The following is a 24,942-nucleotide window of genomic DNA, read 5'->3' as shown; positions in this document are numbered from 1 at the left end:
TTTTTCTCTTGCGACCCTCAGACATTTTGAAAAAAACACAGTGAGAACGCGACCTTCAATGAATTGTTGAAACCGTAGCACAACACACATACACGTGAAAGTGCGCATGTGCAGAAAGCGAACGTAGAGGCGAGCACGTACGACGGTTATACGTCAACATATAATCAGAATGATTGACATCTGGGATGACCAATAACAGTGGTGATCCACCCGGAAAACGAAAATCTTCCGCTATACCTTTAAGACAAACCATGTGCAAATTCAGAATTCAACATCATTGTTCAGTATTTTTCCATAAAATTAGAGTTTTCCAAAAACAGCCTTAAAACCGCGGTTTTAAATCACCTCGGTTTCCTACATCACACACATGTAACCAATCACATAATCACAGTTGAATGATTGGATCAGTAGTTCGAGCCATAGATACAGTATGTATGGATGCCGCTGCTGCTTCGGCTCTACTCCTGTGATGTGCTGCTCACACATGTAGTGTGAATGATCTAACCTGTTAACATCAGCGCTAAAAAAATTAAAGCTACAAACGCTTAGTTCATGTATGCATTGTGTGAAACCAGACTTAGCAGTTATGTGTCTAAAATTGCCGAATGTAGTTTCTATTTACATATAGGTGTGAAGGCGGGGGCTAATTCAAATAGTAATAAATCCACGTATACTAAATATAGCAAGGGTGTAGAGTTACATTCGGGTTGTTTCAAAGCATGCAGAAATTACTGTCACAGGAAAAACTTTACATACACTATTATGATGCTCAAAGATGCGTTTAAACTGATAAAATTATCAGAGTACAGGTGGACCTTAAAGGAATATTCCATTTTCTTAAAAGAAAAATCCAGATAATTTACTCACCACAATGTCATCCAAAATGTTGATGTCTTTCTTTGTTCAGTCGAGATGAAATTATGTTTTTTGAGGAAAACAATGCAGGATTTTCTCATTTTAATGGACTTTAATGGACACCAACAATTAACACTTAATTCAACACTTAACAGTTTTTTTCAACGGAGTTTCAAAGGACTCTAAATGATCCCAAACGAGGCATAAGGGTCTTGTCTAGCAAAACGATTGTCATTTTTGACAAGAAAAATAACAAATATACACTTTTAAACCACAACTTTTCGTTTAGGTCCGGTCCAGCGCGACCTAACGTAAATGTGTAGTGACGTAGGGAGGTCACGTGTTACATATATAAAACGCACATTTGCGGACCATTTTAAACAATAAACTGACACAAAGACATTAATTAGTATCAGTTGACATACAACAACGTAGGAACGGTCCTCTTTCACCACATTTGTAAACACTGGGGCGGAGTTTCGCGTTCGTCCTCTGTGACCTCTTGACGTGATGACGTATTGCGTCGGGTCACGCTAGCGCATGACGACCAAATCTAAACGAGAAGTTGTGTTTTTAAAGTGGATATTTGTTATTTTTATTGTCAAAAATGACAATCGTTTTGCTAGATAAGACCCTTATGCCTCGTTTGGGATCATTTAGAGTCCTTTGAAACTCCGTTGAAAAAACTGTTGAGTGTTGAGTTGAGTGTTAAGTGGTGGTGTCCATTAAAGTCCATCAAAATGAGAAAAATCCTGCAATTTTTTCCTCAAAAAACATAATTTCTTCTCGACTGATCAAAGAAAGACATCAACATTTTGGATGACATGGTGGTGAGTAAATTATCTGGATTTTTCTTTTAAGAAAATGGAATATTCCTTTAATGCACAATGAATGAACAATGAACAATAAGAGTGCAGCAAGGATTACAAATTTTTGATGGCAAAACCCCCTAAAACGAGGTAGAATTTTAACACCATCCTAAATTCAATGGTGTTTTTTGAATGGGGGTTCAGTTAAACTCCTCAAATAAAATATTGGGTTAGCATCAGTCCAATATATTCACACGTTTTATTTTACGACATAAAACACACCAGTAATACCCTAACTCACTCGTGACAAAGCGTGCCGCACAAGCCCTTAAAAGTGAAGCCAAAACGTCTCGATCGCCCCCCAGTGACTGGTCCCAGTATAGGTCATAAACCCCGCCTCCCCATGTTATTCAATGGGACTTGAGACCAACTAAAAAAATTAATTACACTTCAATTATCTTTTTTCCGAACCTAGTTTCTGTCATTTATTGTAGTTTTTATCACACTGATGCAATTTCAAATTAGGGCTGCACGATTAATCGAAAAAGAATCACGATCTCGATTCATACATATAGGCGATCTTCATTTTAAATGACGGCGATTCACTTGCATTTACAGTATTTCCCTGTATTCAGTTTCTGCGTTCAAGTGTTCACGTATTTACATTACAACAACCCAAGAATATCAGTCAAACTTGCTAACACACACTCATACAGGGTAAAACCAAACCCTATTCATTCACCAATCAGACCCGATCGTTTCTCTCCTCTCTCTCATCTCATTTGCTGTGTTCTGCTGTCACTCGCGTGACGTATAACAAGGCGGCAGACCTAAACACAGTCGTTTACTTGGTGGATCTGGAGCGGCAATTTTCACAAAAAAGAGACGATAAACGAGTGTCACTGTGGAAAATCCTGGTGGCGACGGAGAAAGTGAAGATGCAACAACATTGGTTTCGAAAGAAGGCAAGGAAATTATTTACCTCAGGCTCCGGACGTTTCTAAATCGGAAGGCTGCAACCTCCGGAGGTCGCATGCAGGCTTTACGTCATCAAGCCTGGTTCATTTGAGTTAACGGAGCATTACATTCGCAAGTCATTAACATACTTCAACAATTTATTATTAACTAAAAATATTAGTCATCTTTATAACGTTAATTGTTAATATTCTGAAATTAGACAGTCTTTATGATGCGCAGTTTAGAAATGCGACCTCCAGAGAGGCTGCAGCCTTCACATTGAGAAACAGCCTCTTTGCGTTCCCCATTAGAAAGGGTTTTTCGCACGAGGGGAACATTGTTACATGTCTGCGTTTCTCTCTGATGCCTCAAAATGTTGATCTTTTAGTCTTTTAAAGGTTTAACGTTAGTGTTTTTAAAGTTTTAAGGTTGGCCAGTTTGATAGTACAAAAAGCACAGGTGCAATTTAACAGCTAACAAATTTTAAATTATTCTAAATTTTAAGGGGTCTAAAATATGAAAAAGAGACTTTTAAGAAACGTTATTATAACTGAAAGTCCTGTAGCACATTTTTTAGTTAAGTGCATAATAAATGTTTTTGTTAAAATAAAGAGAATCGGGTGAGAGAATCGGGATCTCAATTCCCATGGAAAAAATCGGGATTCACATTTTAGCTTGAATCGTGCAGCCCTATTTCAAATGTTTGTTTTTAAAATAAGTTTGTGTTCAGTTAGTTATTTAATGATATAAAAACGGTGGTGTCACGTCATGATTGACAGCTGTGATATCGTGTGATATGTGCATTCTGCGAGAGCGAGGGCGGGGTTTTGATTTCACGGGTTCACTTCCTGCTCACTACTGCGCATGACTGGTCCCGGAATCGCTACTGCGCAGACTCAAGACCCAAGATGTCAGCGCCATATCGGGACTCTGGCGGCTTCACTTTTCACCAATGGAAGGAAGCGAACAGGCGTCGTCCATCTTTTTTTACAGTCTATGCTTGTGACTTTTTAAAGCTATAAATATAAGTTGCTACATTGGACTACAAACTTTGTCTGGGTCTTTAAACTTCATCAGGCATGAAAGAAAAACAACACAACATGGGCACAATTCCCAAGAAACATTCATCGTCAGAGTATTTGCTTATCAGGGAACATGTATTTAAATGTGTTAAATAAAGTGAAAGAGCTGTCAGATGCTTGATGGTGATGATGTTGATCTCATAGACAGCTGGTGTAGTTAACTTGTAGCCTAAAGTTAGCTTTTTATTTCTAGTAAACACATTTAGACTTAAAAAAACATCATAAAAGTTGTGTTCATCTGTAAAGACTATCAAAACGTGTTCACATCATAAACTTTTGATAAACACAGAGCTCATTTTTTGCGATCATTCAAAGGTTTATGGGAAAAAGAAATTTTGTTGAGGGAACCAATGTTCTGTTAACTTCCGGCATGGCCTACAAATATACGTCATCCATGTGGGACTCTATTGTAATTGTTTTAACAAACATTAATGAATGGCGTTAAAATGTTTATTGTTCATGTTAGTTTGTTAACTAATTTCATCACTTACAACCTTATTGTAAAGTGTTACCATTTGTTAACCATTTAAAACTGAGTGTGTGTTATCTGTGTGCTATTCATTTAAGTAATCACTTCAAATCACTCATGCAGTTATGCATCAGTGATTTAACAAAAATATATATAATAAAAAAGCAATTTCAGTGAAAATTTCTCAGAACCTTGCATCAAAATATCGCTCAAGAGATTTTGTTTAAAGTTTAAACTGACCTTTTCTTTGTCACTTGCCTCTCTGGCAACGGTAGATCCCTAGAGAGAATAAAAACGACACTTGTCAAATCCTGTAAATCAGCAAATTTGACCTTGGTAGTCATTTCTCACAATACTCACCTTCAGGTCATATTTCTTATACACAGACAACCGATGGCTAAACACATTGCGTGTGACAATCATATAAGTCTCATCTCCGTCAACGGTGAGGCGGTACATGCCGAGGAACTGCGGTAGCAGTGTGGTACCATGACATTCCACGATATACTGCAGTACAAAAAATAAAATAAAATATATAATCCAATGGTTTTTGAAAATTCATTAAAAATATTATTAGAAATGCTAGTGAAGATTTGCAGAATCTCCTATAGGCATATGCTACCAGGGCATACAACAAATGGCTCATTCTTTAAACCATATATGGTTTCATCCTTTATACAGGAATGTATGCGAGTTCGCACCTGATGGTACTTTTTGAGGATGTTGTGCATCTCGGCCACGTCCTCGCTGCTAATGGTCTTGACGACATACCTCTTGTCGTAAGAGGTGTGAAAGCGAGCACCGCTACGGCCCTGAGCTTCACTGACGAGGGGTGCGCTGCGGGTCAAAGAGTTCTGCCAACACACGTGGGAAAGAGACTTGTTAACACTGGGATAGATCATTCACACTGTAGAGAAAGTGAGCCAGTCATTATCACTTCCACATATAAAATGTGCACTTTCATTTATAAACAGAGGTAATGGCGGACAGTAATTTGAAGAAGTTGTAAAAACTGTTGGTTTCTTACTAATGCCTAGTATAATAATTTTTAATAGCGTGTGCACCTCATTATTTGTAAATGTTGTTGTCCCACAGACATCTGCCCACTTGCAGTTGCAGACATAAAAGTGTTTCTTTCTGACACTAAAGTGGTATGCACTTGTTTCATAAAAAAATGTGGACACATAATGCACTTGAAAAGACTGGAAGGTTGCGGTCTCTGTTTAGTGAGCGTGAGTGACAGACACAGCTGCAAAGAGTTGGCAGCGCAGACCACTCTACATAGATCCCCAAGGTCTAAAACTTTCAATAAAAACTATACGCACCCAATTTACATTTTTTAAGATACTCTATATTTCTCTATATCTCTGTTCCTTAAACCTTGGATTTCCCCTTCTGTATACTCATTAAGCAGTACTCATCAAGTTATTCCCCAAAACCAAAAGCAGGATATGAGATTTCGAAAGCTAAAGATCTTCCCAGGCTGAGTCAGGGTGAGGGCTTGTAGCCATTCAGCTGACTGGTTGTTCCACAGGGAAGCGTGTACACAGATGGGCTGAAAATAGTGACGATAAGGCCGACAGCTGTCAGGGGACTCAATGTAGACTGAGAAACCACAACATTGAGTCACAGTGAGTTTACATTAGATCTGAAATATAGGACACCTTTGTAGTCACGTACGTAGTCACACCCAAAATCAACTTGTTTATTCTAAATAGATTATACTTTAATAACAGACACGTGTGAAAAGACAATGGCAGTATCCATTACAAAAACAGCAGAAAATGTGTTTTGACTTGATCAGAGTCAAGCGCGAATGGTGCTTTTTGTGCTTGACGCGAAATTGTCTGACGCCCAAGTTGAAAAATTTGAACTTTGGCGGAATTTCGCGCCGCATTAACCAATCAGGAGCCTGCTTGCTGCTGTGGTGGCAGCCCCGCCCAGAGTCCCTCATTTAGCATGAATGCTTGATATTGTCCGTGAGCAGTCACCCGGAGCTATACGACACAAGTTCTGGTAGCAGCGATGTCGACGCCTGAAACGCGGTTGGTGTAAACACAGCATTACACTGCAAAAATGACTTTTTTCTTAGTATTTTTGTCTTGTTTTCAGTAGATGAAACAAAATGACCTAAGAAAATAAGTCTACTTTTTAGACAAAAAATTATACAATTTAAGTTAATTTATGCTTAAACAAGCAAAAATATCTGCCAATGGGGGGAAAAAATCTAAAAAATAAGATTTCTTTTTTTTAAACACTTACTTTAAGCTAAATTTTCTCACCCCATTGTCAGATAATTTTTAAGCACAAATTCACTTAAATTGTATATTTTTGTCTAATAACTAGATTTAATTTCTTACGTCATTTTGCTCATCAAGAAAATACATCTTGATTTAAGAATTTTTAGATATTTCTACTGAAAACAAGACAAAAATACTAAGTAAGAAAGTCATTTTTTGCAGTGAAGGTCCGGTCGCAGACTAAAATGCATATTTGAGCTGTCTTATAACATATTTCTCTGTTTTGTCTCAAGATGCACACCAGTAATATTTATAGTAAGGTATGTTTGTAAAAACTAGAAGTTGACCAATATGGCTTTTTTTCTGGCCGATGCCGATATTTAGAAATCAGGGCAGCCGATGGCCGATACACTCTAAAAAAACAAACGGTGCTATATAGCACCAAAACTGTTGCTTTGGATCGTAACAATAGAAGAACCATTTTTAGTGCCATATAGCACCGGTGAAGCACCTGTGTAGCACCTGTGTAGAACCATATAGGGGCCATATAGCACCACTATAGCACCAAATATGGTTCTACACAGCACTTTATGGTTCTACACTGGTGCTTCACCGGTGCTATATGGCACTAAAAATGGTTTTTCTATTGTTACGATTAGGGCTGTGACGGTTAGGATATTTTCTCACCGCGGTGAAGCATAAAAAAAATCATGCGGTTATGCGGTTAACCGCACAACAGTAACCCCCAAAGCCCAAAAGCACAACCCCCCACCCCCGCAAAGCATCGGAAACGTCTTCTTATTTATTATTAAAACAACAAATTATATTAGCAATAACAACATAAAATAATATTTATTTCCATAGGTATAATATATATATATAGCAATACATATATATATTTTTATATATAATATATATAATAATTATATAATTTTTTGTCATCGTTTATAACCCATTTTGTACAATACATTTCATACAATAGCAACCTGAAAAAAACTAGAAAGAACATGCCGAGCTTAACATTGTTTCTTGTAAGCAAAACCTTGATTCCAATTTCTTTAGACATTTTTAGAGTGTTTTTCGGGTAACACTCCGTGGATATAACGCACTCCTCCAAACGCAACGGGTTGAACGTTAAATAATTTATTGCACAATAAAATGGGTTACAAACAATGACAAAAACTGTTCCATAATTCATATTAAACTCAAAAGAAACGAAAATAAATACTATTTCATGTTAATATAGCAAGATACAAATCAAAGCAGATACGAAACGAAATAACGTATTGCATCATCCCGTAAATAACTGCGCAAAACTTATGGATACCCCAATCAATGCTTTAAATTTCTGCTGTCCATTTACATAATCAAAAAGGTAATAAAACTTTTTTGATCCCGAGCTGGAGAAATTAGTTTACAGCATTAACGGGTCACGCGGTCAGTAAGCCCTCACCTGCCTGACTGATGTCACTATGGTACTTTGCTCCTCTCGCAAAAGTCTTGGAGATTTCCAACTGTCGTTGCTGGGCTGAAGTTTTATGCTTTACTAAAGGTATGTTTGGTGCTCCCAAGTCCGACAAACGCCACATGATAGTTAATCATCACAAGATGTGATTTTAGATAGTGGCATTTCCTCGCTACGATAGTCAGACATATAGGTCTACAGCCGACCGCGCTAGCCTTCATAACTATAGTTGGCATGTTTGACCATTATAGTTTTAAATAATTATGCTATTATTATCAGTACCAACGCGCATTTCGTGCTGCCCGGTGACCTTCTTGCACCTGAATAATGTAATGCACGTGGCTGTGAGATTTCCTTGCACTTGAGATTTTGTTATTCGCGCAGTGAGTGAGTTGGTACAGTTCCATGGCATGCAATAAATATCAGAGCACCTGGGCATGACGCGCTTAAATTAATGGCTTCATGTTTAAGAAGATTGCGCCCGTGACAGTAGGCTATTGTGTGTATTTAAGTACTGAAACTAAGTAATTAAATAACAATTATAAGACATGCGCACATAATAAACCCCTATGTATGTTTAATGCACCGTCCCTCCCCCTTGTGCGGAAAGCAGTTTTTTCTCTAGAACCCTTGAACACAGGATGGAAGACAGTAAATTATGATTAACAATGACTTTTGTGTATAGTTCATATCATACACCATATGACTTCTGTAACTTTCACCAGCAAAATAAAGAAAATATAAAAAAGTGCGGTGATGACGATGATGAACTCAGCACCGCGGTTGGCATCTCATTACTGCGGTGATGCGGTGACGCGGTTATCGTCACAGCCCTAGTTACGATCCAAAGCAAACGGTTCTTCTATGGTTACGATCCAAAGCAACAGTTTTGGTGCTATATAGCACCGTTTGTTTTTTTAGAGTGTATGTTTGGCCGATTTTCTCTATGTACATAATAATCAAAATGTTCTCATCATTAGCAGATATTTTAAATGTAAAAATGTCACTATTTAAGTCAAAGTATTTAAAAAAATTATGTCTGGTCTTTCTGAAGAGTTTTACAACCTCCTCTGCACCATGCATTTATCAGACACAGATATTACCTGACACTCTGCTGTCATCATCTTTGATCAGTTTTTTACCATGGCTTTTATTGCTTTGAAGGATAAAATCCTTATTTGGTAGACCTGATAAATTATTTATTCATCATAAAGTTAACATAGTAAATGTCTATGTTTTTAGTTGAGACTGTTATTTAGGGCAAATCTTTCTAAACAAATTTACATTCTCATTTCTGAGGCGCTATAAGTGACTGATTGTGCTGACAGTGACGTCTTGTGAGTTTAGTGTTGGGACCGATCTGTTGTTTCAACCGTTCATTCAAACAATCCGTCAGTTTGCGAATCGGACGCATTGTATGCTAACCCAGGCTGAGCAGCGCAAAACTGTAAACAAAGTGTTATTGTAACAACACGAAAAAAATTTCCTCGGTGGATATGATTTGGTCTTCCGACCTTTCGCCATCGAGTCAGTTTTGTTTTGAGTAATAAAAGCAGGGAGACAGTTTAAAGACAGAAAGCGTGCGCACGCGGCTCTACTCTCTCTGTCACGCAAACAAAGATCATCATCACTCATTAATCACATGAAATGAGCCTAATCTTTGCACGGACAGTGCACCGCGAGACATAAGCCCGTCGCGCAGTTGTACTGGCTGCTTAATTGGCGATCCCGCCATCGTTTACTAAAGCTGTTTGTGAACAAGGCACAGCTGCACACACACGGGCGATCTGCTTGCAGTAAGAGACAGCGTCACAAGTTCTAGAACAACGCTTAGGTGCCCGCAGATGCGCCTGCCTATTAATCGGCCTAATTTTAAATTGGCCCGATTTTTTTAAATATGCCAAAAATCGGCCAATTAATCGGCCCGCCCGATAAATCGGTCGACCTCTAGTAAAAACTACTTAAATGTCCTAAAATAACTTAGGCCAAGACCTGGACTACTTTAAACCCTGTCCGGGAAACTGTCCCTAAAGGTTCGTCAAGTGCAATATGATTTCAAGCTGTTACAAGGGGTAACATAGTGTAGGAAACATAATAAACCTCCAGTATTAAAGGCTGACCCCTAACTTGAACTGAATATCTTTAACCAAGACTCTAAATTAGGCAGCACATTCTTGGAAACTGATGTTTTGTGTCAGTATTACAGTCATGTAAACGTAATGCCTTTTAAATTCACAGGAGACATATCGACACCCAACAAAGACTGTTGGCTGTTACTGATTACAGGGAACAGCAAAAGCATAACTTCCTCATTAGCTTAAGTGTTGAGAAATGCCTTTCTGTGTAATACACATTGATTGCAGTTATTCTTCCTAAAAAGGGTATTTTTTCACGAAAGGGGAAATAAGGAAAGGAATATGAGGGCAATTAGGAGCATTTGTATGTGGGAGGCAGAAGGATCCAAAGACAGCTCTGTGTTATTATAGGGAATAATGGTCTTCATTACGACAGCAAATTGAGTAGTTAATGACTAAATTACCTCTTGTTAATCATGGGCTTTTCTCATCAAGACTTGAATTTGTTTTGCATTGTTTAAAAGCGAGTATATACTGAAATTTGTTTTGTGTTTTTTAGCACCTACATATTCAGATTGAATTCGACACCTTGTATCACGGAGCTTACCTGGAAGTCCTGGTCATCGATGCTGAACCTCTCTCTTAAATTACGGAAAACAAGAGGGCAATACTCTTTGAACTTAAAATGGCTTGGCATATTCTCTCTGAAAAGCAATGTGGCAAAGAGACAATAGAAAGAAAACAAAAGAAACATTTCAATAATAATGCAATATTAAAAAATACAATCTGCTGAATTAAATGTTAAGAATGTGAATGAAAAAGGATTTAAACGGATCTCACTTGTTGAAAAGATGGTTGTCCACTTTGATCTTAGAATAGGCCTTGAAGTCATCAGGCATTAGCATGATGGGGATCTGAACATGGCTCAACTCATTTATCTAGAAAAGATGCAGAAAAGATAAGAGTTTATTAGCAACTTCAGGCTTTGGGTTTTAAATCGGAGTCATATTAGTAGAATATAACAGATAGGGTCAAAAATGGAGTCTCATCATGGCTGATATAATGTGATCCATATACATAATACAGAATAACAATGAGCACATTTACACTTTAAAGGTGCCATTTGTAATAATTGAGGTAAAAGATTTTAAAAAATTAGCTACACGCATCAAAAGAATGAGAAGAAATAAGGGCAAAGGTGTCATTAAAAAAATGACAAGTTATAGTGCTGCAGAAATATCAATCTGAATTAGCATGCTAAATTACTAGCTACAGCCCGACTGGTGTTGTAATACCAGTTTCGACCATGGGAGGCGGTATGCGGGCCACGCACATAACCGCCAGCCAAACTGCAATACACGAATAAGTCGCATGTGTGGGAGTACAGCCCTCTACTCCTACCGCTGCGTCCGAAAACTAAGGCAGCTGACTTGTTGGCTTAAGATTCATGAAAGCAGCTCAGAGAAATGCAATTCGGACAGCCATGGATTCGGACATGCCTTGATGCCTTCCTGCCTTGCAATAGGGGTTTCGGACGTATTTCAGTTCAGGGAAGAGAGCGGAAGAATGGCTAAAGCAACAGACATTTACCACTACCACAAACATTTGCTGCAGGGAACAACGCGCTCGGAATCACAAATAAAATATGATAAATAAAGTAACCGAACCAGAGTAAATACTGGCACTGCTTTTCATCGCTGGAGACAACTAATGGACATGAAAGAAATGAGGTTCGACTCCGAAATGACAACATTTCTTTTCGATTGGTAAGTAAGATGCTGTTAGTATTTCGCTAGAAGTTCACTTATAATAGGCATTGCGATAACCTATGCTTAGCTTGTACATGAACTACGGCTTTGTGCAGTAAATGTGGCTCCATCTGAAAGCAGCTGATGGCGTTTCACTTTTAATCAAGAAACCGGCTTCACTGACGAGAAGCGCAATGACTATCGCATGCAAATTATCGCGCATCCTTAGCTGTTAGCGTTTAATAGTTAGCTCTACCCACGGATCCGATCCGGTTTTCACCCGTTATCTACCAAAGTGAGGCTAAAATGTAACATTAGCTAAGAAGCTTGAAATGTCTTCGATTATAATGAACACCAAATGGACGCACGAAACGTAGCGGAAAACATTGCAATTTTAATGAGACCGAATGTTTTTTTTGTGACTAATGATAACTTAGTTGCTAATGTAAATCAAACTTGATATATGCTGCTAAATTTGCAGCTGCTAAATTAAAATAGACCAACTCACTTTTCTGGAGGTATACTGCCCCCGTCTGTTTGGAGTGTGGAGTATGAATTGATTTTTTTTTGGGGCGGACATGTTAAATGGTCCCTTTAAAATGCAGTCGAAAGTGGACAAAACTTGTAATCCAATTGAACCAAATGTTCAATTGGATTACAAGTTTTGTCCACTTTCGACTGCTTCTGTCCTGATTACTTCGAGGGGGGTCTATAGGCAAGTCATTAAACCATGAGGGGGAGAAAAGACGGATTTAAGTTAACGCACACTGAGAACTATGTTGTATGGTGGAAGAGCACTTAATGTGCAGCACTTCGACCTCAGCGCGAGGACGAAGTGCTGCAAACTATTGTAAGTGCTCTTCCACCATACAATATATTAATTTTGTTTAGATGTGTAAATATATGGTGGTCGCGCACTCTGTGTTTGTGTGCATGTCAGGAAGATTGCTTTTGAGTCTGGTCACTCTTAATAACTATTTTAACATCAATCAGGTCCCCAACTTTATCTCTCTTAATAATTATTTTAACATCAAGCAAGTCCTGCAGTCTATTTTCTATCATTTCTGCATGCTTTAAAAACAAAAGCAAAAAGTGAATGAAGATGCATCTTTGCTTTAGATTATGGATTTGGGACGCTACACCTCTCAGGAAACGTACAGATAAAGATCATTTTAGATGTTTAATGACCATTTAGAGCATTGGATTCGCTAGACGAGAGTTTAAATGTTCTTATTTTTTTGAAAACCTCCGACTCATCTAGACAGCGCGGGTCACTTTCTGCGTCTCAATTCATCCAGCTGTGGGCTAGACCAAGGGTCAAAATGAAATTGCGTGTTGTGTTATTAAAATAAGTGGCGTTAAAATGAACTTGCATTAACGCGTAAATTTTGACAGCCCTACACTCTAAAAAACAAACGGTGCTATATAGCACCAAAACAGTTGCTTTGGATCGTAACGATAGAAGAACCATTTTTAGTGCCATATAGCACCGGTGAAGAACCAGTGAAGCACCAGTGAAGCACCTGTGTAGAACCATATAGTGCTATGTAGAACCATATGTGGTGCTATATGGCCCCTATAAGGTTCTACACTGGTGCTTCACTGGTGCTTCACTGGTGCTTCACTGGTGCTTCACTGGTTCTATATGGCACTAAAATGGTTCTTCTATCGTTACGATCCAAAGCAACTGTTTTGGTGCTATATAGCACCGTTTGTTTTTTTAGAGTGTAGTTTATGTACGAGCTTTCTCAGATATTTCTAAGCAACTGATAAAATAAGCTATTGCAATTTTCACATGCTCTCAAAATAATAAAAGAAGCAGAGAGCAGCCGCCTTAGTTTTATCAATGATCGCCTAAGACCAAGCCAAACACAGTGGGTTCGTGCTAGAATTCAGGACAGATGGAAAAACATTGTGCCCGTACATTACACATTTGATTTCACAGGCAGAGAGTAGGCAGGCTTTTGAGGCTGTTTGAACACATTCAACCACATGAACATCCACACCACAAAAGCAATCCGTTCAAATGTGTTTACGACTACTTCTGAATGTGGTCAAAAGTGGACAAGTTCAAGACGTCACACCCCATTTACACCTTTATTTATAGTCGTAGAGTCGACCAAAATGCATCTTTATTCCAGATGTAAATAAGGCCACTGAGGCATCCAAGTCTGTTAAAGTAATTACGCTAAATTCACTAAAAAACATTTTAAAATTTAAAACGCCAATTGACAAGAATGTCGTTTTAATGTTAGAACTAAGAGGAAACTCCTACGTACATCAACCAAGCAGGCATGGTTATTGTTTATTACAACTGTGCAGAAAGATTACAACACAATTATAACAATCTAACACCCAAAGCCCTCACTACCAACTTGTGTTAAACCCAAAACAGTTCAGCACGCTTCGCAATTATGATGCATGTGACATTTTAACAACCAGTGCACACCAAAACACTGGCACAAGGTGCTGAGATGTGCTGGGCACAGAAATGGCAATGTGAGTGATGTGATCTGCCTCATCAGAGGGCGATATCTCTGTGACACAATGCGCTGCTTTGCTCAGCTCAGGAACTGAAACAATGCAATACATTCAACAGTCCTCAGTTCCTGCTTTGCACAGTTTGCTCATGTAAAAGCAACACTTCTGTAATTAAGCGTAATAGCTGACATTTCTGCTGTGAGAAGTGGGAATTTAAAAGTGCCGTGGAAAACATTGTAAAGGTTCATTCCAACAATAAGGTCTGGTGACTCATAGATTCTTTCCCTTCGATTAAAAAATAAATAAATAAATAAAGCACAATACTGCTAACTAAACTCAAGAGGGCTGCAGAAGGCTCTAATTACTGTGATATATTTGTTTGTTTGAGGATGTGCATGGACCGGACTAATTATACTCAATCAAATAGACATGAAGCACCATGGGAGATCAGAGATAACATCTGAGGTCTGACACTTTTAGAAACAGATGATTCGCAGAACAGTCACTAGGCAATAATAACAAACAGTATAAAATATAAAGATTATTTTTGTTGCTTTCATAAAATCATTTAATAAACAAATATCTGATTATTGCTAATATTTTGAGACTCTGTAGCTCATTTGGTAGAGCATTGTGGTAGCAACAAAAAGATAATGGGTTTGATCACAGAGATCACACATATTGATAAAAAGTATAGCTGGGATGCACTACAAGCCAATTTGGATAAAAATGCACAAGTCAGATGCATAAATATAACGCAATATAAATTGTGATATGCCATGTATGAAAAATGTCTTTGGTGTAACACACACCTTTGAGTTGTTCAGAATCCAATCAGTATAAATAAGTATATGGAGCAGGGGTGTCAAACCCATTTTAGGCTGAGGGCCGGATGGTAAATAACGGCATGATGTGTGGGCCGGATAATTTTTTTAAACCTTAGTGTGCTGATAATTGTGTTAATATTAACTAAACAAACCAATCAATTAGTTTGTTCAGCAAGAAAACTAGAGAAACACACAGCTCTGTGAAAACTACATTTCATAAGGTCACACTCATACTACACATACTATACACAATTTACATCTGTACAAAATCCACTGGCCTTAGGTTGAAAAGCCTTAATTTAACTTATTTTGCATTATTCCTTAATGCCAAAATTATTTATAAACCATTCACTTTTCTTTGGAATATATTTGTAATGAGAACACAGTCATTTAGAAAATGAAAATGCTAGATTGGGCAGTGGCCCAAACCAAAAAGGGCACTAATGGGGGTGATACTATTATTATGGTTTTATTAAATATTATAAATATGATGTGTTGTATTACTAGCATCATGTGATTATAATGGGAAATATAATAACAAGAATAAAGTGTGACAATCTGCTAAATATTCAAATATGATTTACCTGCTGGCTTGATGGAGCTTTGAATCCATGTTTGCAATGTTGAACTGCCTTTAGGAGCCTCCCTTTCTGTTCTCTGTCGTTATTTTGTCAAGGCATTGGTGTTTTTGTCTAAAAAGTGTGCCAACAACAGCAAATTTAGTGTTTATATTAATTAAGATCTGATCGGGAAGATTAAATCGATTAGACAAGTATTATAACGTTAATACTAAGAATGAGGCTATTTTGTTGTTGTTGTTTGCTTGCTAAGTTGTTAGCACTTTTAGAACACAGACAGCAAATCATTACCGGAAGAAATACATAAACAAACTTCCAAATTACTAATTCTGCTGTTTACCAACTGATTTAATGTAAGGAATCTACCTGTTAATGCAACGAACTTCGGAAACTGTCGTCTTCGCTCTCCAGGCAGAGAGTGCACAGAGATGCTGCGGAGCGGGCGGGAAAACACGAAGTGGATTACAGGAATCAGTGGATCTTTAGCGGAAACAATAAAACAGCAAGATTTTTGGGCACCGTGTTTAGTCTATGTTCCGCGTTTTGCTGCTTTACGCAAGTCTCTCATATTAAAAACTAACTAGATGCCCGCCTGAAAGGGTTTTTAAAATATGTATTTCATATTTAATAAAACAGTATAAATCATCATGCGGGCCAGATTGGACACCTTTGTGGGCCGTATGCGGCCCGCGGGCCGTATGTTTGACACCCCTGATATGGAGGATCTTAAAATGAAGTGAGTTATAGTTAACTGTTAACTTCCTTGCAAAATGAAAATAGTCTAAGTTGAAGAAGTTACTTTATCTGCAGTCACTTTGTGTAACCTTGCTTGTCAGTCAAAGCGTTTAACTTTTTTTTGCTTATAGGCAGGTGGAAACAGGAAGTTAGGGTTGTCTTTTAAGACCTGGAGGGGTACTGCATCGACCTACTGCGATGTGACCTCTCAGATAATGGTGAGCAGTAAGGTCTCAGGAGACTTTTCTAGCCAAATGTCAACCTGTGGATTGAGGGGTGTCTCAAAACCCAGTGCACTGTGGGTGGGTAAGTAGTGCTTCCTATAGAAGGCAGAACGGCTTTTTTAGTCTGAGAAAATGAGATTATACCTCATTTGTACTTTAATTTTGAGAACTATATGGCAAATCATCCATCCAGAAGTAATTTTACAGTGTTTGGAAAACGCTTTAATATTTTATCCTGTCCTAACATAAATCATGCTGCAAAACAATTTTAGACCTGTGAAATATTTATCAGTATTTCAAGATTTACAAAAAGCTTAAAGGGATAGTTCAACGAAATATAACAGCCACAGCCACTATATTGTATTACTTGCTGTATATGCATTTAGGTCCTACTGAAGCAACATTTGAAAAAATGTAAATGTTTGGCACCATTTTTGACAAAAACTATATGGGTGGAGATCTAACAGGAATCACCCATGGGACACTCCAAAGAGGTTTTGGATTACTGAAACTTTAGGGAATGAAGCCATTCAGGCATTTTAAAGAAGGTCCCTTGAAACCCTTAAACCATCTTGGTCCTGACAAAAGCAGGTGTTAGCAGAAATTAGGTTACGCTGAGCAAAATGTATAAGCAGTTCATTTTTATTTGAGAGAATGCCAAACAACAAGAATAGGAGCAATCCAAGGCAGATACTCAATTGGAAGAACAAATATGATGAAAGAAGTCAAGGAATTTCAGTGTCATAAGAGAAAACCAAAACAACATCTAACAAATAAGCCAATTTCAAGAAAGTTAGTGCTGCTGACACTGTTTGTTTTGTGCTGACACACTGTTTATCCTTTCAAATTATTGATGGGCTGTCTGACCAGAAGATGTAACTGCTCTGTGCCTCTGCCAAGCTCCTGTAGGGACCATTTACCAAATAGCTACAAGAAGAGCTGCTGAAGATGACATACAAGTATTCAGATAATCGGCCACATACCATTGTTAGTGCTACTTAAAGAAACTGGGGCCGGATTCACGAAAACATTCTTAAGACAAAAAATAAGAAAGTTCTTAAGATAAATTATAAGAAGTGCGTAAGAATGTTCCTAAGTGCAATTCTCAAACATTTCTTAAGAAGTTCTCAATTTTTTTCTTAAGAATATCTTAAATTTGTGTCTTAAGAATAAAATGACAAGCTTTTAAATTAATTAAGATACCCTGCTAATGGGGTAACAATACACTTATCCATTAATCTTTTGACTACTTGCGATCATTAACGCGATACAAACGAGTGATGCATTAAGACTACTACAGGAAGTTATTCGCTGTTGTCCGTCATGCGGGCCGAGCGCTCTGGGTGTGCGTGCTTCACTCTCCGTGCCCAGGGCTTCGTCTCCTGCGACCCGCGCTCACGCGTCAAGAGACGGACGCGGAGGGTGAAGCGTGCCCACGGTTTCAGAGCCCTCGACTCACATGACGGAGCGATTACCGGTTCGCCTCCCGCTTAGAGCGACATTTAGCTGTTAAGTAATTTCACAATGAATGTAGGCTATTACGGAGGAAGTTAAATGTTTGCTAATATTATCACTAATACTTATTTGTGTTTCATGACATATTACTGAGTAAGCCATTAAACTTCATTATATGAGTGTGGAATTCCTCTTTAAACTAATCTATGTGAAGTTAACTGATTAAATTGTCATTTCAGACTACAAAATACAACATGTCACATTTAAACAATCACATTAACTTATAAAACATCTTATATTTTGAGATTTAAGACTACTGTAAGGTTATCCTAAATTTAAGATGTTATTTAAGACAGTTTATTTTTCGAGAATTGGAATTCTTCTTAAGTTTTTTCTTAAGAACATACTTAAGGAAAAAAATAAGAACTTTCTTAAGAAGCTTTTTTGAGAATACAAAATATTCTTAACTTTTTTCTTAAACTTGAATTTAAGATAAAAATGGCAGTTAAGAAGATTTTTCTTCTTAAGAATGTTTTGTGAATCCGGCCCCTGGTGATTAAAATATACACCATTTTAACATCATCTGCCTATGTTTGTTCTAATAGCATATAAAATGTAAGAATAGCGATGCAGAAAAATACCAATTGCTTACTGCAGGGTAAGAGTAATGCTGTTTATCTGAATTTAAGGTTAAGCAGTGAGAAATTCACAAGCAACAGGTTCTTGCAGAAACATGTGTGAGCAGGATGAGGAATGAGATTTGCTTAATAGTGGACTATCCCGGTCTTCTGGCAACAGTGAAGCAACAGGCAACGCTGAGGGAAACTGCTCCCTGGAGCCTGATGAATACAGTGACCCCACGTCATCTACAGCAGGGGACCTCCTCAATGTCTCTCAGTAGCTACAGAAAGCAACCCTATGCCTTCTAAGGGCTCTGATAGGCAAATAAGTGGAACATATAGTAAAAAAAACAGGACCAAAATTTGCCTGCTATAAAAATGTGGAATGCAAAAAATGCCACTATAGTAAATCTACTGTGAATTTTGTCTACACAATAAAAACAACACAATCAGTGTTCGTTTTGGAACAACACACTAAATGCGGTGTCCCAAAATAGACACATCTCTAAATTATTAATTGGAACAACACATTTTGTGCTACTTTTAACACAACTTCTTTTAACACAAAATCATGTCATAACACAAAAAATGAAGAAAAAAAATCTTAAATTTGACAATTTAATTAATTTTCAACTATTACACTGAGCCAACGTTATACCTCTGGCTGTCAAACCTTTATGGACAGTTGTGATCTATGCTCGTCGTCTCCCCTCGCCTTTAGCAAACTAAAACATTTTATTTTTGACAATGTATTTGTTTCAGAGTTCAGTTTAGCCACTAGCCAGGCCAATAAATAAATACATATCGGAAGGTCACTTCAGTTCAGTGGAAGAAAAGAAGTTGTGGTTTAAAAGTAAATATGTTTACTTGCCGAAAATGGCGATCATTTCACTAAATAAAAAACCCTTGCCTTGGTTGGCATCATTTAGTCTTTTTTACTGTTTTAAACTGTAGAGCAACGTCCAGAGTCACAGTGGACAGCCGCCATCAGACGCTGCCGGTGTGTGCACATTCATTGAAAATAATGTGTTTGATTTTTAGATACATGGCGCGATGAGACTGTGCTTTGGTAAAGCTTAAGTGTATGTAAGTGTATTGCTCATGTTTGAACTTGGTCTAGAAGAAATGAGCCTTTTAGCAGACTAAAAAGCAGTGAGCCTTTAGAGTTGGTAACCTAGATAGATCCAATAAATTGTACCTTATTTAGACAGTGAGCCTTTTCAGAAAAAAAACGCACTACACTACGCAAACACACTTTAACATCCCAGTTTCAACCTACGTACTACATCCTTTCGGAATTAAAGGATACTGGCCTAAAATGTTTAACAAAGTAGACCAGGGCCTGGCTGCATAAAAAAAACTTAAGTTAAGTAAACCATTATCTATGAGGTTATGGGTACCCTTGATGAAACACGGGATGCAAGACAAAACCTAAGGATTCACTTCAACAATAATTGACTAAGTATTTACCCTTAAATGCTAAAGTGTTCCCTTAAGTTTTGTTATGCGTTGCTATAAAGCCCACTGTACCTTAGTACCCACCTTAAGGTAGCGTGCACACCAAAGCGTTTACTCCGGCAACCGGCATATGTTTTCAGTTGTTTCCAATAGAAGCGTGGTGCTTTTCAAAAAGCCAGCAGCTGGCTTTTTTGCGCTGAAAGCCGGCACTCTGTGTTTTTCCGTGCTCAGCCCTGAGCGTCGAAAGTTAAAAAATATTAAACTTTGGGTGAAAGGCTCAGCTCATCAATTTCAGTTCTCACACAGCCGTCCAATCACAGTGAAGGAGGGTCAGGATAAACATCACAACAACCAACCGGCGCATCATTCAACAACTGATAAACAAAGCAGAAGTATCATAGCAACCAAAGCACTTAGCTGAAAAAAGTTGCCAGTCTGCAAAAAATGCTGGCAGTCGGTGGCTGCCTGAAGTTTTCAGCCGCGTTTGAAAGCTTTGGCGTGCACACCCCCTAAAAAACATAATAATTAAGGGAAATGTCCCTTAAAGGGAAAGCCATGGCTGATATAAATTTTATTAAAAAACATAATAATTAAGGGACCATGTCCCTTAACATCAAAGTCATGGCTGATATTAATTTTATTAAAGGGATAGTTCGGCCAAAAACGATATTAAACCCATGATTTACTCACCCCCAAGCTGTCCGAGTTGCATATGTCCATCGTTTTTCAGACAAACACATTTTCGGATATTTTAGAAAATATTTTAGATCTTTCAGTTGATTAAATGTAATGTTACGGGGTCCAGCAATAGTCCACGACCTTCAAGTCCAAAAAAAGTGTGTCCATCCTTCACAAATTAAATCCAAACGGCTCCAGGATGATAAACAAAGGTCTTCTGAGGGTAATCCGTGCGGTGTTGTTGTAGAAATATCCATATTTAAAATGTTATTAACGTAATTAACTACCTTTCGGTTTCGCCGCCATCTTAAGAGTCATCCGCATTCAGGATGAGCGCTTACGCAGCATACAGCGTTTTCTCTGTTGCTGCTCTGTCCCCCGCCCTCCGAATTTGTCATACGTCACTAAGAAAAGTGCGTACACTACGCTAATACTCTCTCCTGAGTCTAAGATGGCGGCGAAACCGGAAGGTAGTTAATTACGTTAATAACATTTTAAATATGGATATTTCTACAACACCACCGCACGGATTACCCTCAGAAGACCTTTGTTTATCATCCTGGAGCCGTTTGGATTTAATTTGTGAAGGATGGATGCACTTTTTTGGACTTGAAGGTCGTGGACTATTGCTGGACCCCGTAATATTACATTTAATCAACAGAAAGATCTAAAATATTTTCTAAAATATCCGAAAATGTGTTTGTCTGAAAAACGATGGACATATGCAACTCGGACAGCTTGGGGGTGAGTAAATCATGGGTTTAATATCGTTTTTGGCCGAACTATCCCTTTAAAAGAGAGGAAGTACAGAGGCATATTTCTAACAATCAAAATAAAATTGTACATTTCTTCAATGTACCCAAATCCACCGTCGGTTGAGCTGTGTCCGCTGATTTGTTTACGCTGTGATTTTGTAATATTGTTTTTTAATATAACAACCCCTTCTTCATTGCCGTGTTTTGACAGAGACAAAACACGCGAGTAAGGATGACAGCTTAGAAGTTTGTTGCAGCGCTTTAAAAGAAATCTTTTCTTTCCCCCTCACTTCAGGATTTTTATGCAACAGGGCCCAGATGCACAGGATCTAAAAGCTCATCACCACCAAACTAGTTCTATAATACTTGAATCAAAGATTACTATTAAGTAACCCTAAATGTCTCATGTTAAGGCCATATTACAGGTGTATAACAAACTGAAGCAAAAGTAAATTTGTTCAACAACCATTGTAGATCAGCACTTATCTCTGTGCACACTGTCTCACTGGGCCAAGTTTCACACCACCACTTCCTGTTTGTCTCTATGGTAGCAAAGTCAGGTTTTCCGCTACAGCGCTGACAAGCTTGCACTCCATCAATGCAGGAAGACTAGCTGAGAGAAAGCTCATATTCCTACCAGATGTTTATAAAGCTCTTTGTTTAAACACTGTGCAGTCATATCTTTCAGTCATTCAAAGAAAGTGGGGGTTTGGCATTTCAGCCTCCTTACCATTCTTGATCCAACAATGCCTTCATTTATTGCGTATGAGCTTATGAATCTATAAACAGAAGCTGCAATAAACTTTAATGCACTAGATGTATAACTAACATAATCTTAAAGTTTGCAAAGTGTCGCTGATTAAATTACACTTTTAAACGGAAATACACTTAAAAACACATAACTTACATTTAAAGAAGCGAGTGTTCTGGAAACTAGGAAGGAGAGCATTTATCTAACCTAATGGCTCCTGGTAAAAGGCCAAAGAAAAGCCATTAAGGTCACATATGAGTCTATTTATAGTTTGTCTATGCATTTAAAATCCCAGATATAAGCCATTGTACAAAAGCTCTAGTACATAAACTGTGAAAGCTGGCAGAGATAGTGAGCATATAACAACAGTGTTTAAAAACAATCTTGCTATTTGCTTACACACACTGTGTCAGTCAGCAAACTCACAGCAACAGCAACTAAAATAGCCAACTGTATTAAAAATAGGTTACTTTCTAAAAATAAGCGGTTAACAGTTTGTGTTAGTTGCAAAGGCATCATAATAGAAGGTGAAAAACACGCAAATGTAATCCCTAAAAGATTAGGGATAAAGTACAAAGATAATTTTTGTGATATATTAAATCAGTTACACTGGTTATTAATCATCTTTTCTGCCCTCAATATAAGCGAGGCACACTCAAAGTACACAGCATTACGTGCTCTTTGGTGTTTGTTCAACCCTGTGTTGGTTTTTCATTTAACAAAATCCTTTACAATGTGCACAGAAGACAAGCACTACAGGACCATGCCAAACTTATTAAAATTGCAGCTAGCTAACTGAATATGAGTAATTTTACTAGCTTTAAATAATTGTCTGCATTTCCATAAAAGGCTCACCATTGCTCTAAGGACTAGTCATTCAGACAATCTGCCCATTTAACTAAGACTACATGGGATAGAAGTGGCATTGCAATTGGCAAAATGCTTTTGGTTAAGCATGATATGCATACAACGCAAATATTCAGAAATAGCATTAGCTAGTTCAACAAAATTGCATCGTTTTGAAAAGAGCTCATCTTAACAATTTAAAGATGAAACATTTCTGATTGCGCCTTAAGGACTTTGATGCTCATCATCATCATTTGCCTCAGGCTGTGTAAAAATAAAATAGCGCGTCTATTTTCCCAGTGCCACAGATCGGCTGCTGTATCTCAAGTATTTTTAGAAACTCCTTATGCAATCCAGAGACAGACTGAGCAGCTCTTGGTCGGGGCAGGACAGTCTTGGAATCATGAAAGGCTTAGTAAAGACAAAAGTAAAAGATGAAATGGATTAAAAGAGAGTAAAGACTTGAGCATGGTAAGCAGAAATGGGAGGATAGATAGGCAGCAACCCAAAAATTTGCTGGACTAAAATGAAAGCTTTCCACTGTGTTTGATTCAATAATCCTTCTTATTAAAATGTATTCACTTATCAATATCAATGCAAATACAAAATCAGTCTTAAGTAGACGCACAAAACAGACAACTTGAAAACACAAAAGCCAATATGCTCCAACAGAGAAACAGGTTACATTATATTTGCGCTTTCAATAGTTTGCTAATGAAATTCAAGCACAATCGTGGTCCTTAGTGGTCAAGAGCCACTTTCTGTTTAGTAGTCTGAGCTCAGTGAGGGCCTGCAGCTGCATGCATGATTCATTAACAATGTAAGCACCAGAGAGAGCTGCACCAACAACTCCACCCTTAACTTCTTGACCACATGGTCATACAGTTTGCATGGCTGCCTAAGGCTATGTTTACATTAATGCGTTTATCCTTTAAAATGCGTTACTTTTGCAACGTTTACGCCTTTCATTTACACTACACCACCGTTTTCGACACTCATAAACAAATTCGTTCGCAAACGCTGCAGACCCTGTTTTAGTTTGAGAACTCAGACGTTGCGCTGCAGTGAAAATGAACATAGACGGAGTCTTATGTAAATGAACAGCTGATGTTAACGTGACAGCGCATCATTTTCAAGTAAAAATTATTTTTATTCCGGTAAATGGAGGTTTGCAACGGAGGTTTTGCCAAAAATAGTAAACATCTACCAACCAGCTATTATAAATGCTATATCAGATTGTTTTAACATGTGTCCTTATAGATAATGTCTGTTTTATATTTATGTTTGAGTATTGTTGGGTTTGAATATTGTTGTAATGTTGTTTATGTTTTGTTTAAATTTTGTTGACTTATTACAAAAGATAGACTGTAATTTTAAACGCCATACAGGGCGTTGTAAAGGCCAATATGAAGGGAGAATTGTAATGGGTCAGACATTATTTTCGAGTTTAATTTAAGTTTTGTTTGCTAATTTAAAATAAATTTCGTTTCATATAATTTGTCTCTTAATTTTAATCGATGTTTTGTTGATAAGTTTTGTGAATATAAATTAATAAAAACAATACAATCAACGTCATATTAATATTTAATGCTCGTTTAGCCGATTGCGCTTTTTGCTATTTCTGTCTTGCTAGAGGACGTGCACGGACCTCGCACACTTTAAAAAATTTATGTCATATTAATTTTTTATTAATTGATCGCACACTAAACAGCAACATGTAAGGGAAGTTAAGTTATTTGGTGTTTTTCTGAATACAGTCAGAAAAACACCAATACAGTCAGTTTGTACGAAAATTTTCAAATGGACTATAAGATCATAAATATGAACTGTATGA

General features: G+C 37.7%; 1 protein-coding gene across 1 annotated transcript in view; it reads right to left on the bottom strand.

The window, feature by feature from the left end:
- pip4k2aa (phosphatidylinositol-5-phosphate 4-kinase, type II, alpha a) overlaps window positions 1–24,942 on the bottom strand; it is a 42,381-nt gene that overhangs the window by 11,732 nt on the left and 5,707 nt on the right. Inside the window, exons 2-6 of the mRNA XM_065258058.2 lie at window positions 10,793–10,890; window positions 10,560–10,656; window positions 4,874–5,026; window positions 4,533–4,679; window positions 4,413–4,451 (exon numbers count right to left, since the gene is read on the bottom strand). Of these exons, the coding sequence (XP_065114130.1) occupies window positions 4,413–4,451; window positions 4,533–4,679; window positions 4,874–5,026; window positions 10,560–10,656; window positions 10,793–10,890 (534 nt within the window). The remainder of the gene's footprint in view (window positions 1–4,412; window positions 4,452–4,532; window positions 4,680–4,873; window positions 5,027–10,559; window positions 10,657–10,792; window positions 10,891–24,942) is intronic.

The sequence above is a fragment of the Paramisgurnus dabryanus genome, chromosome 22 (genome assembly GCF_030506205.2).
Source record: "Paramisgurnus dabryanus chromosome 22, PD_genome_1.1, whole genome shotgun sequence".
NCBI lineage: Eukaryota > Metazoa > Chordata > Actinopteri > Cypriniformes > Cobitidae > Paramisgurnus > Paramisgurnus dabryanus.
Note: the sequence above shows the minus strand (reverse complement) of the source record. Positions and strands in the feature narration are given on the sequence as shown.